Source organism: Podarcis erhardii (genome assembly GCF_964252035.2).
Source record: "Podarcis erhardii genome assembly, chromosome: 8".
In the NCBI taxonomy this organism is placed as follows: Eukaryota; Metazoa; Chordata; class Lepidosauria; order Squamata; family Lacertidae; genus Podarcis; species Podarcis erhardii.
The window spans coordinates 50051216-50065337 of record NC_138499.1 but is presented as its reverse complement, the minus strand read 5'-3'; the positions used below and the strand labels follow the sequence as shown (position 1 = coordinate 50065337).

At 40.9% G+C, this 14122-nt stretch overlaps 1 protein-coding gene across 1 annotated transcript; it reads right to left on the bottom strand.

The window, feature by feature from the left end:
• Positions 1 to 13667, bottom strand: NDUFV2 (NADH:ubiquinone oxidoreductase core subunit V2). Its single transcript, XM_081873874.1, has 8 exons — positions 13470 to 13667; positions 10334 to 10399; positions 7145 to 7207; positions 6947 to 7063; positions 4563 to 4731; positions 3062 to 3171; positions 1253 to 1329; positions 1 to 159 (listed from the first exon to the last, which is right to left on the bottom strand). The coding sequence occupies exons 1-8, from the start codon at positions 13650 to 13652 to the stop codon at positions 66 to 68; spliced, it is 879 nt and encodes a 292-aa protein (XP_081730000.1). The 5' UTR covers positions 13653 to 13667; the 3' UTR covers positions 1 to 65.
• Between the last annotated feature and the right edge of the window lie 455 nt (positions 13668 to 14122).

Sequence of the window (14122 nt, the reverse complement as noted above, 5' to 3'; positions counted from 1 at the left end):
TTTTCATCTGTATGCAGTTCAGGTTTTATTTTCTGAAGTAGTTCCTTACAGCTAGAACAATAGTCTTAAAGGTCTGGCCGAACTCCAAAACCAGGTCCCTTGGGTGGTTCTGTCAGAGAAGTGAGACCACCAGCTGGCTCACAAGAGAAGCGCCCACTCCTGCAAAAAGAGAGAGCAATTAATTTATGCATTACTTCCATTGCACTACTCATCTTCAAGGGTAAACAGAAGTCACTCATTTTCTTCACACCTCTTTAGTTCTGGATATTTGTGAAAACATGAACCTAGTCGCAAGTTTAAAAACAAGTTCAAAAGCCAATGTATGCATGCTACTTTCTAAGCACAGTTGTAGTTCTTGCATGTTCAACTTTATAGCTCCACTGAAGTAACTTGGGCTTACATCTGAGTATAGGATCAGGCTGTGTCTTGTAAACCAAAGACGTAGGTTGAATTTTACAAGCTGAATGTTAGGGAAAAAACCCTCAGTTGTTAAATTACTGTGTGTTTATTACATTTTTATCCTGCCCTTTTTCTGAGGACCCCCATATTATTCTCACAGCAACCCACTGAAATAGGTTAAGCATATATGGAACCAGCCCAGTCTTCCTGTGAGCGACATGACTGAGCAGAGATTTGAATCTGGTTCTCTCTGGTCTTAGTCTAGCACTGTACCTCACTGGCATGACATTCTTCCTCTGTAGCAAGCATACAATCAAATTACAAAAGAAAGTGATGCGGCAAATACTGTTTCTCAAAAATAAAAATTAATAATTTCGTGTCTGAGAGCATCACAATTTGACTATAACTTGCAAAATGATTGCCACAAATCAGTGAATCTGATTTATTTAGAGTGCTGTATAGCCACTGAAGGCACTTGATCTGAAATCTATGCAGTGTAAAACTAGCTTGAGCCTCCTGACTGTAAAGAAGTGAAGATGTAAGCCTGTCAAATAAACACTTGAATAAACACACAATTAAATTTAGAAGCAATCCCATCTCTCTGAAGTTTGGTCAAGACTCAATACTGCTGTGAATTCAGCTATTTCAATGAAATATTTTGCCAACTAGGACACAGACCCTCAAAGTTTATAAACTTGAAGCATCATTGGAATAAAGGTTTATATTTGGTTTCCCATATCTATAGATATGTTTGCAACTTGCTGTGGAAAGAATATGTAATGCTAATTACATACGATGTTACTGTTCCCAATTTTCCTTAGTATTTATTATATGGTACAAATGAATAAAATACCTTGGTCCAGGTTTTGGAACTTTTCCAGCTTTTAGTTCATCAATTATGTCTTCTATGTCTTTTGTTGTCAGATCTTCCTGAAATGTGAAATAAGGAAAATGTAAACATTTCCTGACATTTAAAAAAGTATGATAGCATTTTTTGGGGACTAAAAGTATCACTCTGTGGTAATTCTATTAACCCTTGAAAGAATGTAGGCATAATTATAGCTTTTAAGTGGGGCAGGTTTCCTGCTGTCTAGTAGATCCTACAATTTGTCAATATGGTTATGGGAACAAATGCTCACAGCAATACGCTACTGTCACACAGCAAACACGGAATACAAACTGGTTCAAATCTAGCTCATTTCCAATAAAAAAAAATAACAACCCACTTAATTATTTATGTGAGGAAACAACATTTAGTACTCTTAAAATAAAGAAAAAACAGGATAAGTTAAACTGGATAAACATAGTTTGATTACATTGGGTTATATTTGGTTACTCTGAATAGTAAACTCAGATGGTAAGCACCAAGAGGTATTGCAGAAGTACACTTTAAAGGAGGGGTACAGGACAAGCCCTCTTCTAGCAGCTCAATGAGGACTGAGCACACTCAGTATGTGGTGGGGAAACAAAAGTGTGTGTTTGGGGGAGGGAGGGGGAATGAAATGAGTTAACCTGCTAGCATTGTCCTCTTCCAGGGTATCAGAACAGGAGCTCCCTAGTTATTTTAATGCAAATATTTTGTTACAATTTTGGGGGCTATTTTGCGGTGCAAATTCCAAAGCAAACCTAGTTAAGTGTCCCAGTAGTACAGAACAGAATAAGTTGTGGCTAAGAGAGAGGGGCTTATGACAACCCTGCAATAAAGTCATACTGTATGCCGCAAATCAAGCTCAAGTGGTTATTACACTTCAGCGTTGTTCAGAGATATTACACCCTAGTGCAGGTTTGAGGATTGGGAGGAAGCAAATAGCGTGTGCAAATCTGCAGTGATACCCATTTCTCTCATTGCAGATTGAGCTGATAAAAGATTTTACAACAACCCTGCAGGGTTGTTGCAGGTTGGGGGCTGTGCTGAGAGAGATAGAGAAGCTTATGACAGCTCTGCCATATACAACTATTAATATTGCAGGTCAGAGGTGGGGCTGAAGTTGATTCATATTAAAAAGGTAAAGGTAAAGGAACCCCTGCCCGTACAGGCCAGTTGTGACCGACTCTGGGGTTGCGTGCTCATCTCGCTTAAGAGGCCGGGAGCCAGCGCTGTCCGCAGACACTTCCGGGTCACGTGGCCAGCGTGACGAAGCTGCTCTGGCGAGCCAGCACCAGCGCAGCACACGGTAACGTCGTTTACCTTCCCGCTATAAAGCGGTACCTATTTATCTACTTGCACTTAGGGGTGCTTTCGAACTGCTAGGTGGGCAGGAGCTGGGACCGAACGACGGGAGCTCACCCCGCCGCGTGGATTCGAACCGCCGACCATACGATCGGCAAGTCCTAAGCACTGAGGTTTTACCCACAGTGCCACCCGCGTCCCTTGATTAATATTACCAGTCAAAAATTCTCCATACTTCTCAGGAGGAAGAAAAGGCCACTCTGCATGAACTGCTACTTCAGACCACCTTGCAGAGAGGAAGGTTTGTGTTCTATTAACTTGCATGCAGACCAGCTGCACTTTATATTAAGGTTGGAGTCAAGTCAAGGAAGAGACTACTTTTTTGATGCTAGTGTTTGTGTATTCATCTCCCCTAAAGCCACAGGATCAGACAACAAATGCACCCCATGGATACACTGCAACATTTTGATGGAGGGACCCACTTGTACTTACATAATAGTTATCATTTATTTGTACCATTGGTGCATTTACGCAAGCCCCCAAACATTCCACTTCAATCAGAGTGAAGAGTTTATCAGGTGTTGTTTCTCCAACTTTTATACCTAGGGACATAAGCAAAAACAAAGCATTAGAACCTTGCAGGCCTTTTCCCACTTGCCCTGGGAGACCGGGGCCCTGACTGACTCCAGCTACACAAGCTGAGGCTGCTGAACACTCTTGGGCTGGGGTATTGTTTAGCGGGAGGTTGTTGCTGTTATTTATATTTTTTAAAAAATATCTTTGTTTTAGATCTTATTAGGATTTATGTGGAAATTGTTTAATTTTGTTGTATGTTTATTGTTTATGACCACTTTTGTTGTTTGTAATTATGTATTTTTTCATGTTGTAAGCCGCCTTGAGCATGGTTTGAACTATGGAAAGGAGGAATACAAATAAAATGATGTATGTGTGTCTGTAATCTCAAACACTATTTTCATAGTGATTTCCTTAAATATAAACAAGGACAAAATGCATAGATTGTGTCTGTTTAGTTAAGTTGGGAATCGTGTGCAAACAGGTGCTCTGTGTGTGATCCCCAGCCTGATCTAACAGCAGGGGTTGCATTCAAACTTACAGGACTATAAAGATCTGGCTGTTAGAGCAGGCTGGAGAATCTAGTTTTATAGTGCATGCACTGTTGAATAAGGACTGATATTTAAAATTATAGCTGTTTTAGACCTTATAAAACTGAAAGCAGTTGGCTGCATTATATGATTGCCTGTGTGGCAGTGGCATCCTGCCAGGATGACAGCTACACCCCCACCACTGTAATATATTTAGCAAAGTGTCAGGATGTGAAAACTTAATGTTTCTCTCTGTTGTTGAACAGATCCATAAAGGTTGTACTTGTCTCATAACATTCAAAAGGTTACTGACCAAGGTGTGGTAGAGTGAGAGGTGATGTCTGGTCAGACCTGGACAAAGATCCAAGCTATAGAAACTATATCTTTAAAACAGCCACAGCCATTTTTAAGCAAATTAGGAGAGGGGATGTTGAAAACATTAGGCTCCCTTAAATTTTATGTTTACTGTCAGGTCCTGACATTTACCTCCTTTTTTCAGCATTTCCTGAAACTTCAAGTCGTATATACTGTATAACCTGTTATTCAGAACAGATTGATGTCCCCAGAAGAGAAGGGCATACAATTTCTAGTTGTAATGTGGGCTTACGGTTATGCAGATAATTATCACTGCTGTTAAGCAGGCCTGCTCCTATGCTCTCATTTAAAGTGTTTTCAGTATCAGTTTAAAACACTATTATTCGAAGTGATGAGGTTTTCACATTTTAGTTTGATTCCAAACACTTTCTTTCATTTCCAGGAAGAAAAAGGTGTAGTAGCAGAGAAAATGACTATACATTAAAAATGTTCTGGAGCCTTACCAAATCCTCTGTAAAAGGTAGTACAATGTAAATGAAGAACCCCACATAAGAGAAGTAAGCTACATATCCTACCAAGCTTCTTCTGAATGGCCTCTAATATGCTATCCGAGTCACACAGCATGCAAGGCGTAGTGGTGCAGATCTGAATATGGTATTTCCCAACGGGTTTACGATTATACATTGTATAAAAGGTTGCTACTTCATAAACTCTCATGGGAGGTATGTCTAGAATCTCAGCAACCTGTAACAATAAAAGACTGTTTTATTTTTTCAGGACATAAAATGAGCAGTTTCAACTAACACCAACATTTTGAAAAGCAATTATAATGCCAGCGATGATATGAATCCTTGTATTTCTTAACCAACAAATTTTTTTTCACAAAATGTGATAGTAAATGTGCATTTTTTTCAAGTGTTTGTTCTTCCAAGATTGATTATTAACAAGGTTTATTGTTAATAATTATTAACAAGGTGTTATTGTTAATATAGTCCATGACTACTGTTACCATCAGCCCCAGCTAGGAGAGCCTTTGGGGTACGAATGATGGAATTTGAATCCAACAACAATAGTAGATCCACAGGCCATGATTTAATCCCATGAACTCACTGGTAGAAATTATCAATAAATATTTTAAAGTGCTAGATTTGAGACTATTCAAAACCATTTTACAGACTATCAAAACTATTTACAGACTAGAAAATGTTCTACCACATAATTCAAAGCAGCACCAAAAAAACCACATCCCTGTTGTCCTATTCTGTCTTTTAGTATACCTATGAGTGCACTACCCTTGACCTGCATATAGCACATCAGCAACGTAGTCGGATAGGAACAGTCAGTGCACTTTTATTCAGATACAGAAGTCTTTTAGAAGATTTCTTCATGACACAACTTTATTAAAAATCCATAGTATAGACAGTAAAGCTTTTAATAACTACTACTACTTACACTGGTATAGCTTCTTTCACATAATGTGCTTTACATTTTGTACAAGACTAACCAACTATTATAAACATGATTCATATGCAAAAATACACAATAATGATTACATACAAACAAATATACATACATACATACATACACACATACATACATACATACATACAACTGATCAAATAAACAACAGGGACATTCCAAAGGGCCTTAAGAAATCATGTACAATATTCCTTAACTCAAGACCAATAATCACATAAGCAAATGATTAAACAGATCAATTCTCATGCTCAAACAACTGTAAACTCAAACTCAGGTCTCACACTCAAAACATTTTTAAACCCTTAAAACCTGCCTTAGTGAAATATTGAATATAGGCAAGCTATATAAGCCAAAAGTTGGCCTGTCTGATATTCTGTTCTCTTAATCTACACATCAATCTCTGACTTTTGTCTTCTGGGTTTCTGGGGTTTTCCTGTTGTTATTCCGTCTTTCACAGCTACACTAAACCTACCACTAAAATTATGGACTGGTCCTTTCTTCGTCAGAGGGCAAACGGGCAAATTTAGCAGGGGATCAAATACTTCCCCCCTCACTGTAAATACGATAGCTTAGCTACCAGGATATATTCCCCAACATCTGTTATACCACTCTGTGATGGACTGGATGTTGATGGAGCTCCAGTTCCCTTCGTATAGGATTCTGGATGCAGCTAATAAGCACCCATTTCCAAATGTCATGTTTTACTGACACATCCAAGTAATTCAACAACAACAACAACAACAACAACAACAACGTGTAGCAGAACTCTGTATACCAGAAACCTATTCTTTTGGTCTTTAATCATTCTCAAACATTTTTTTGCCCAGTCGCATTTCCACCTAAGATGATAAAACCACCCTCTTTTGGGTATTTGCAGAAGGTGTCTGGGTAATTACTATTTTATGTCGTTTCGCAAGAGTAATATACCACTGGGGCCATGCATATACAGTGGTACCTCAGGATGCGAACGGGATCCGTTCCAGAGCCCTGTTTGCGTCCCGAACAGAACGTAAGACGTGACAGCGTGTCTGCACGTGCGCAGGTCGCGTTTTGCCACTTCCGCACATGACGTCATTTTGACCGTCTGCGCATGCGTGAGCAGTGAAACCTGGAAGTAACACGCTCCTGTTACTTCCGGGTTGCCGTGGAGCGCAACCCGAAGGCGCTCAACCTGAAGCGTATTTATCCTGAGGTATGACTGTAAAACGGTTCTTGCTTGTTCCCATATTTAACAAAAACTTACAAACCAATAGCCGAAGCTTTTCCTATACTTTCATCAGAACATTTTCACCAATATTCTGAGCCCACTTGAGAATGTATTCCTTGACCTATTCCTCTGCATCATAATTTAACAATAATTGATGAACTTCAATATAAGCTTCTCAAACTCTGCCATATCTTTTTGTTGATCATTATATCTAAGAATGTGTTTGAAAATATCTTAACCATGGAGGGTTTGCCTCCTGAAATAATGAAGTACCTTATTCATCGCTGATATAGGTAGCCATCCATGCTGTCTTTGGGCTAGATCCAGGACTGACATCACTGCTCCAGATTTGTGTCCCTCTGGATAGTTGCTTACTATTGCCTCTATTCGCTGTTAAAGATAATAAGCATTACAATAGCAAAAAAAATCAGTTTTCTGTAAAGATACAGCCTATCAAGTATCATGACATACCTTATAGTTTTCAGGTGTGAAATCAAATTGAGTATTTGGGTTGTTTTCAGGAGTATCTCTGTGCTGTACAAACAAAATAATGAAACAATTACACATATTTAGAACACATATGTCAGATGCAGCAAAAACAAGACTATTCTACCTTAATAGTTATGTAGAAGATGGTATTTTGTACAAACACAGCTTCTCGTGCAAGTATGAAAAGATGCATCTGCAAAAAAAAATTCTTCTATTCAACAGATACAGGAGCTGCTTTCTCCTATACATCTGGTCAGCCTATTTCAAACAGACTGAAATAAAATATTGTTCCCTGCAGTTTAATCATATGAAAAAAGCTTTTTTAAAAGACTAGCACTTTAGGGAATTAGAGCTTCAACCCTGTATAAGTATTATAGGTAAATTCCACCAGTATCAACATTGGTGTATTTGCTTTAAGAATTGCAAAAATAAAAACGCAATGCAAACTGTAGGGGTTGTACAACAGTCAGCTGATTAGTCAAAATTTAACTATCACTTTACTATTTCATAGTCCCCAAGCCAAGTTAATACTAAACGGGACAGCCAGAATATCTCCTAGCATGAAACATAGTATGAAGTACAGGCAGGTTGAAACTGCTACAGTGCACCTTTTCTTGAAAAAACATCCCTTGATCCACTCTCCAATTACCTACCACCTTCCATCTTTGAACTCCTAGAGCATGCTGTTTATTCCTGTAATGTTGCCTTTTTCTTTCCTACTCAACTCCCTCCACAGCCCTTCTTCTTTGCCCCCTTGGCAAAGACTCTGGTTTATACCCTAATCATCTCTCATATAGAATAGCGCAATCTTCTCCTTGCTGGTCTTCTCAATTTTGCCTTCTTATTTCTTTTCCAGCACTCTCCATGCCAAAGTTGTTCACTTCTGTTGCTGCTCTGATTGTGAGACACTCCTCCCTAAATCCCCTCACTGGTTTTTACTTAGTTCCCACATTCAGAACATACACCTTGCTCTTACCTTCAAATGTCTTTCCCCTTCTCATCTCTCCACTAGATCCAATATATCCCTGCCCATGACGTTTGCCCCTCCAGCTTCACCATTCTGTGTGTTTACTGCTGCCTTCTTTTCCCTCCCCATCGTCTTTGTTTTCCCTGTACAGAAGTTTAGTTAAGCTCCTCAGAGACAGGGACCAGTACTTTTGTGCTCTGTAAAGTGTTGTGCATATTGATGGCATTATTGATGGCATAAATAATAATTACATCTCAAGTAAAGAAAAAAAGCACTAAATACGTTCAAGTAGCTAAGTGCCTGATAAAAATTAAAAGCAATAATTTCTGCTTGAGAATACAAAAGAGCTACAGAGGGTATAATTATGTATTGCAATATAGGTACACATAGAGGAGTCATGTATCATAAAGAATGGTTCATGTTATTTTTCTGAGCATATATATATATATATATATATATATATATGCAGGTTTTGGTGTCCTCGGGTGTCTTCCCGTGTAAAAGTTGGGGTGTCTAGGCGACGTTTCGACGAGGTCTCACTCGTCATCTTCAGGCTGGTGCTTTCGGCTTCTTGTTACTGGAACAGAGCAGGATCTCAGTGTTTGAGTTCCTATAAATACTGTAGAGGGGGTGTGGTGTATAGCCTCCAATGTTCTGGGCAGAGAGGAAGTTCCCAGGCTAGTGTGCCTTTTCTTCTTTTGTTCCTTAATTACTTGAGAGATATCTTGAGTGATTTCTTGAGTGATATCCTGAGTACCACTCAAGAAATCACTCAAGATATCTCTCAAGTAATTAAGGAACAAAAGAAGAAAAGGCACACTAGCCTGGGAACTTCCTCTCTGCCCAGAACATTGGAGGCTATACACCACACCCCCTCTACAGTATTTATAGGAACTCAAACACTGAGATCCTGCTCTGTTCCAGTAACAAGAAGCCGAAAGCACCAGCCTGAAGATGACGAGTGAGACCTCGTCGAAACGTCGCCTAGACACCCCAACTTTTACACGGGAAGACACCCGAGGACACCAAAACCTGCATTCCTGTACCCGTGAAAATCTACGAAAGCATATATATATATATATATATATATATAGGCACATTTAGACCCATGGCTCCCTATTGTGTCGTTTTCCCCACTGCACATTTTGTCTTTATATCAGCAGGTCATCTATATTAGGGGAAGATGCCTTTTATTCAGTCAAACTGTCTCAGTATTGTCTATGCTGAGTGGCAGTAGCTCTCAAAGGTTTCAGCAAGGAGTCTTTCCTGATCCTACCTGTAAATGTCAAGGGGGTTGAACCTGGGACATTTTTGCATACAAAGCATGTGCTCCATCATTAAGCTAGACAGCAGGACTTAAAATCAGAAGTGTTGTAAAGTCATACAACATGGGCAAAATTTATCAAGCCTTACTGACATTTCATCATACCCTACCGAGTAGGGTTAATGTTGTGATAACTCTTTTGCTGCCTGTCTATTTACAGGTTCCAGTTACAGTAGAACTTCTACTCACGACCACAATCCATTCCGGAGGCCCATCCTTATGGTGAAACGGGTCATTGGGAGAGGTGCCGTTGTGCGCAGGCACGGGCAGCGATCACCCGCTTCTGCGCATGTGCAAATGGCGATTGCCGCTCCTTCGCGTCTGCGAATGGCAATAGCCCCTGCGCATGCAGAAACGGCAGCAAACCCACTGGTTATTTCCAGGTTTCCCGCAGTCGCAACTCAGAATGTCTGCGAGTGGAGGCGGTTTTAAGTAGAAGTTCTACTGTACAGTTAAGTGAAAATGTAGATACAAGTCTTTGAAATAAAGCCAAATAGAAGCACCGTTTGTACAATCTATAAAGTAACAACGGTATCAAAGTTACAATTATGACCCACGAAAACTTCCTGCTGAAACAGGTTAACTTCCAGGTTAACAGTACCACCATTACTGCAGAACAGATGCATTATTCCAACACCCAAATAAACAGAAATAATTAAAGCTTTTGAACTCATATGGAGTTACTCAAATACATTCTCTCTCCATAAAATCTCATCTTCATTAATATAAAAAGGAGAGATATTATCAATGTAGTCTTACATCTGCTGAGAAAAATGGATTGTGATATTACTGTGGAGGACAAGTGATAAAAAAGACAATAAAAACCACATTTCTCAATTTTCAGTTACATCTGCTTTAGTTGTACATACAAATTGCTTACCACAAACAAAGCTCCACCACCACCATTGCGTACAGCTGTTGCATGAAGAGAGCGAATCTGTGCCACCTACAAAGCACATTTTATAGAAGGTAAGCATGTTTTAAAGTTACATCTTACATATAGAGTACCACATTTAAAAAAAAAGCAGGGAATACCAGAGAAACCAATATTTAACCCACCTGAAAAAAGTTTTGTGTCTGCCCATCCCTTCTGCTCCTAAACAACTTATATAATTCATGATGGCGCTACCAACTGCAAGCTCAGAGCAGAAGATGATGATGGGTATGATTTTAGCCTGCCTGTGACCCTCCTAGGAGAACCGCCTCAAATACTTCTTTTCCACAGGAACTACAAAACCACAGTAAAGTTTGCTTGTGCATCAGTTTTCAAAGCTTTTATCACCCTCAGCCATTATATCAATCCACTGTCTCACACCAATATGCTTGATTGGAATCCTCCAGTAATTTTGATCTAACAGCATGCTTATCTAACAACTAAGTGGTCTGCATCATAGAAGACTACCAAAGTGTGCTGCAGCACTAAAGAAGGCACATTACTTGAATCACTGAAATTGCTATAAATAGTACCCAAATAAAGTGCAGTAGTAGGAAAACATTGCAAATCAATGTGCTAAGAGGTCATAGAGAAGGAAACGGGAAAAGAAGTACAGTATATGCTTGCGCAGGTCTTGGGCAAGAGGCAATTTTACCATGAAGCAAGCGTACAATAACTAATATGAACAAACAGATTATCAATGCCCATTACTGTATAGCTATTGCCAAAACATAGAACTTAACGAGAAGCTATCTACAGGCTTCTGGCTAAGCAACAAAAATGAACCTGAATTTATCTTGGAATACCTATTTGCCACTATATACTCTCTCCTAGTGGTTGTCTTGAGAAATAGTCTGGTAGCACACTGCTGTAAGAATACAGGTGTGTGTTGATATACCTTTTCAAGTTTACAAAAGAGAAGGAACAGCAGTTGTATGCATTTGAACAGCATGGTGCATCACTGTGAGAGAACATCAGAATACTTTCCTAAACTGCTGCCTAACTTTAGAGAAGGGATGATAAACATGGACTAAAAATAGCCACATCCGTATTCCAACCCTGCCTCCCACAAACTTTAGTTGTAGGAGGTAAAAAACCACAAGTGTTTAGAAACAAATAGTTAGGCAATCAATTTTTTTTCTGCAGGGGCACCAGAATCTGTTGCTCATCTAAAAACTACTGTTTTTAGAAATTAATTATTCAAACAGCACATAGTTCAAACTATGGTATTCACTACCACATGATGTAGTGACATGTTAACTCCAATTTAATTACTTTAAAAGGGAATTAGACAAATGATTGAGATAAGACTATCAATGGCTACTAGTTATGATGGCTATATGCCAAGTTCAGAGACAATATGCGTCTGAATACCACTTGTTAGCGAGGACTATTGCCTTGGTGTCCTGCTTTCCATTGCCCTTTGGCTGTCCATTGTGGGGAAAAGGATGCTGAACTAGACAAGCCTTTGATCTGATACATCAGGATTCTTATGTGACTGGTGCCAAAAACAAATTTTAATTTTCAATTAAATGGAATGTTTTCTTATTAAAGTAGAATCCTAGAATTGTAGTGTTGGAAGGGGCCATAGGGATCATCTAGTGTCCAACCTGCAATGCAGGAATCTTTCGCCGAATGGGGGGCTCAAACTCACAACCCTGGGATTAAGAGTTTCCTGCTCTACTGACTGACCTATATTCATTTATATACAGAAATTTGTATGCACATACAACTATTAATATGCTTCATGAAAACAGCTCAATAAAGTTGTATGCAAACTCTACTATTTAAAGTAACTCTTTAAAAAGGAATGAGACTGTTCCTTTAATAAAAAATATATTCAAAATGCACTAGAAATTCATCAATCTTGCAACTGTCTTGTGGTAATTTCTATAACTGTTTCCGATCCCTTTTTGCCTGCAATTAGGGAACTCCTTTTCCATGCTAAGAAATACACATTGTCCTCTTCTTTCGTCACCCACCTGTCAAAAACATGTATTTACGGTACTTAAAAACCAAAGTGACACAACAGTCCAAGTTATCTTAGATTTTATGCTGTTCATCTCAGCAGTAGCCCCTGCTATGGAATACCAATTCCAGTCACTGTGCTTCCTATTCACTAGCTATCTCTTAGGTATAACACAGGACTCCTGCCATCATTGGGCTCACCCAGGGCTTGTGTTGCTGGCCTGTTGGGCAGCCTTTGTCTGTGGTCAGAGGGGGAAAGCAGCAACGATAAAGCAGCGCAGCACAAGGTATGGGCAAGTAAACAGACAACAAGGAGGGTAGTGCCGATGAGGAAACAGGCAGGACAGATACAGACCTACATGTTTAAAAGGGGCCTGCCAGGGAATCTATCTAAAGCCGGAATCGATTTAAAGTGCTTCCTAGGACCCCACCACTTGTGAGGCTCCAAAACCAAGTGCAAAGGCCCAGCAGAAAAAAGAGCTCATATGCTCACCCAACCTGCGCTTCCAATTCTCTATCCACAACTTTATCAAGATTTGACAGGATTAGGAGTTTGGTCTAACGCTGTCACATGCAGTAGTTTGAACGTTCCCAAGACCTGACTTCACGTTACACGCGACAAACGTGTAACGCAACCCTTACGGTCGCTCCTGCTTGCAGAACAGCCATTCCAAAAAAAGAGGGTGGCATTCAGGAGGTGAAGAAGACGACGGCGGCGGCGGCGTTCGTCCTTTCCCATCTACCTGCCTCCCCGCGGTCCGCAGCCCATTCCCTCTCCTCGTAGGGTTTTTCTTTTTCTTTTATAAGGCTAATTCCCAGGAAAGCATGGACCCCAAAGCGGTAACCGTAAAGCAACTCCGCTCCCCACCAAACCCTTCGCCCAGCCCTTGTCCACCCCTCCCGCCATCTCCGCTTCTCCGCCGCAGAGGCTGCTAGGCTCGTCGGGAGCGGGGCAGAAACCGAATCAAGCTCCTCCCTTTCCCCTTCCACCCGAGGAAGGCGAGGGCCGCCTCCATGCCCTTGGCCGCTACTGCCCTCCACCGACACTGCCGGGGACGCCCGACCAGCGCGCTGCAGGAAGCGGCGTTTCCCTCAGCCCCACCGCCCTCCTTACCGAACGCGCGAAGGCGGCACGAAAAGGAGCGGACAGCAACATGGCGGCGCTCAGCCGCGGCTCCTCGCCGCCGCCGCCGGCAGACAAATGGAAAACTTCTCCTTCTTGAGGAGACGCTGCTGCTGCTACGCGCTCGGCGCCGCGCACGCAGTCGAAGTGCGAGCCGCAGGCTGAACTGCGCATGCGCGCGCGACCCCGCCGCCTGCCGGAGATTGTGTACGCGCTTCCAGACGAGGAGGAGGAAGAGGAGGAAAATAGAGAGGCGATGGGTTTCGAAAGGCAGCCCGATCGCGTTATGGAATGCTAATGGAAAAACGTGTTTTTTAAGCCAGAATGTGCCAAACTTCAAAACTAGCTATATTTAGACCACAGGTGTAAATGTATTTATTTGTCCAGGTCTTTCGAACCCGATGGTTCTTAGTTTTCATGATAGATGTCATCATGTCAGATTTTATTCTGTTTTATTTTATGTTACTGTATACAGTATATTGTATGCTGTGCCTCCAAGGAGCGCATCACAGCTGTTGGTGTCACTGTAGCAGCAGCAGAAAGCAGGTGATGCATTCCTTGGAGGACAGATCTGCTGCTCCTGTGGATCTGATCCTGCCACCGTCGCCTCACCTTGCTTCATGGGTGGGCCAGCCCTAAAATTA

What these genes read in the sequence shown, in the direction of transcription:
- NDUFV2 (XM_081873874.1), bottom strand. Translation starts at nt 13,652, where the DNA reads ATGCGCAGTTCAGCCTGCGGCTCGCACTTCGACTGCGTGCGCGGCGCC. An exon ending in GTGCCGCCTTCGCGCGTTCG is followed by an intron (nt 10,400 to 13,469) that starts GTAAGGAGGGCG and finishes TGTGCTTTGTAG; the next exon opens with GTGGCACAGATTCGCTCTCT. An exon ending in TCACACCTGAAAACTATAAG is followed by an intron (nt 7,064 to 7,144) that starts GTATGTCATGAT and finishes TATCTTTAACAG; the next exon opens with CGAATAGAGGCAATAGTAAG.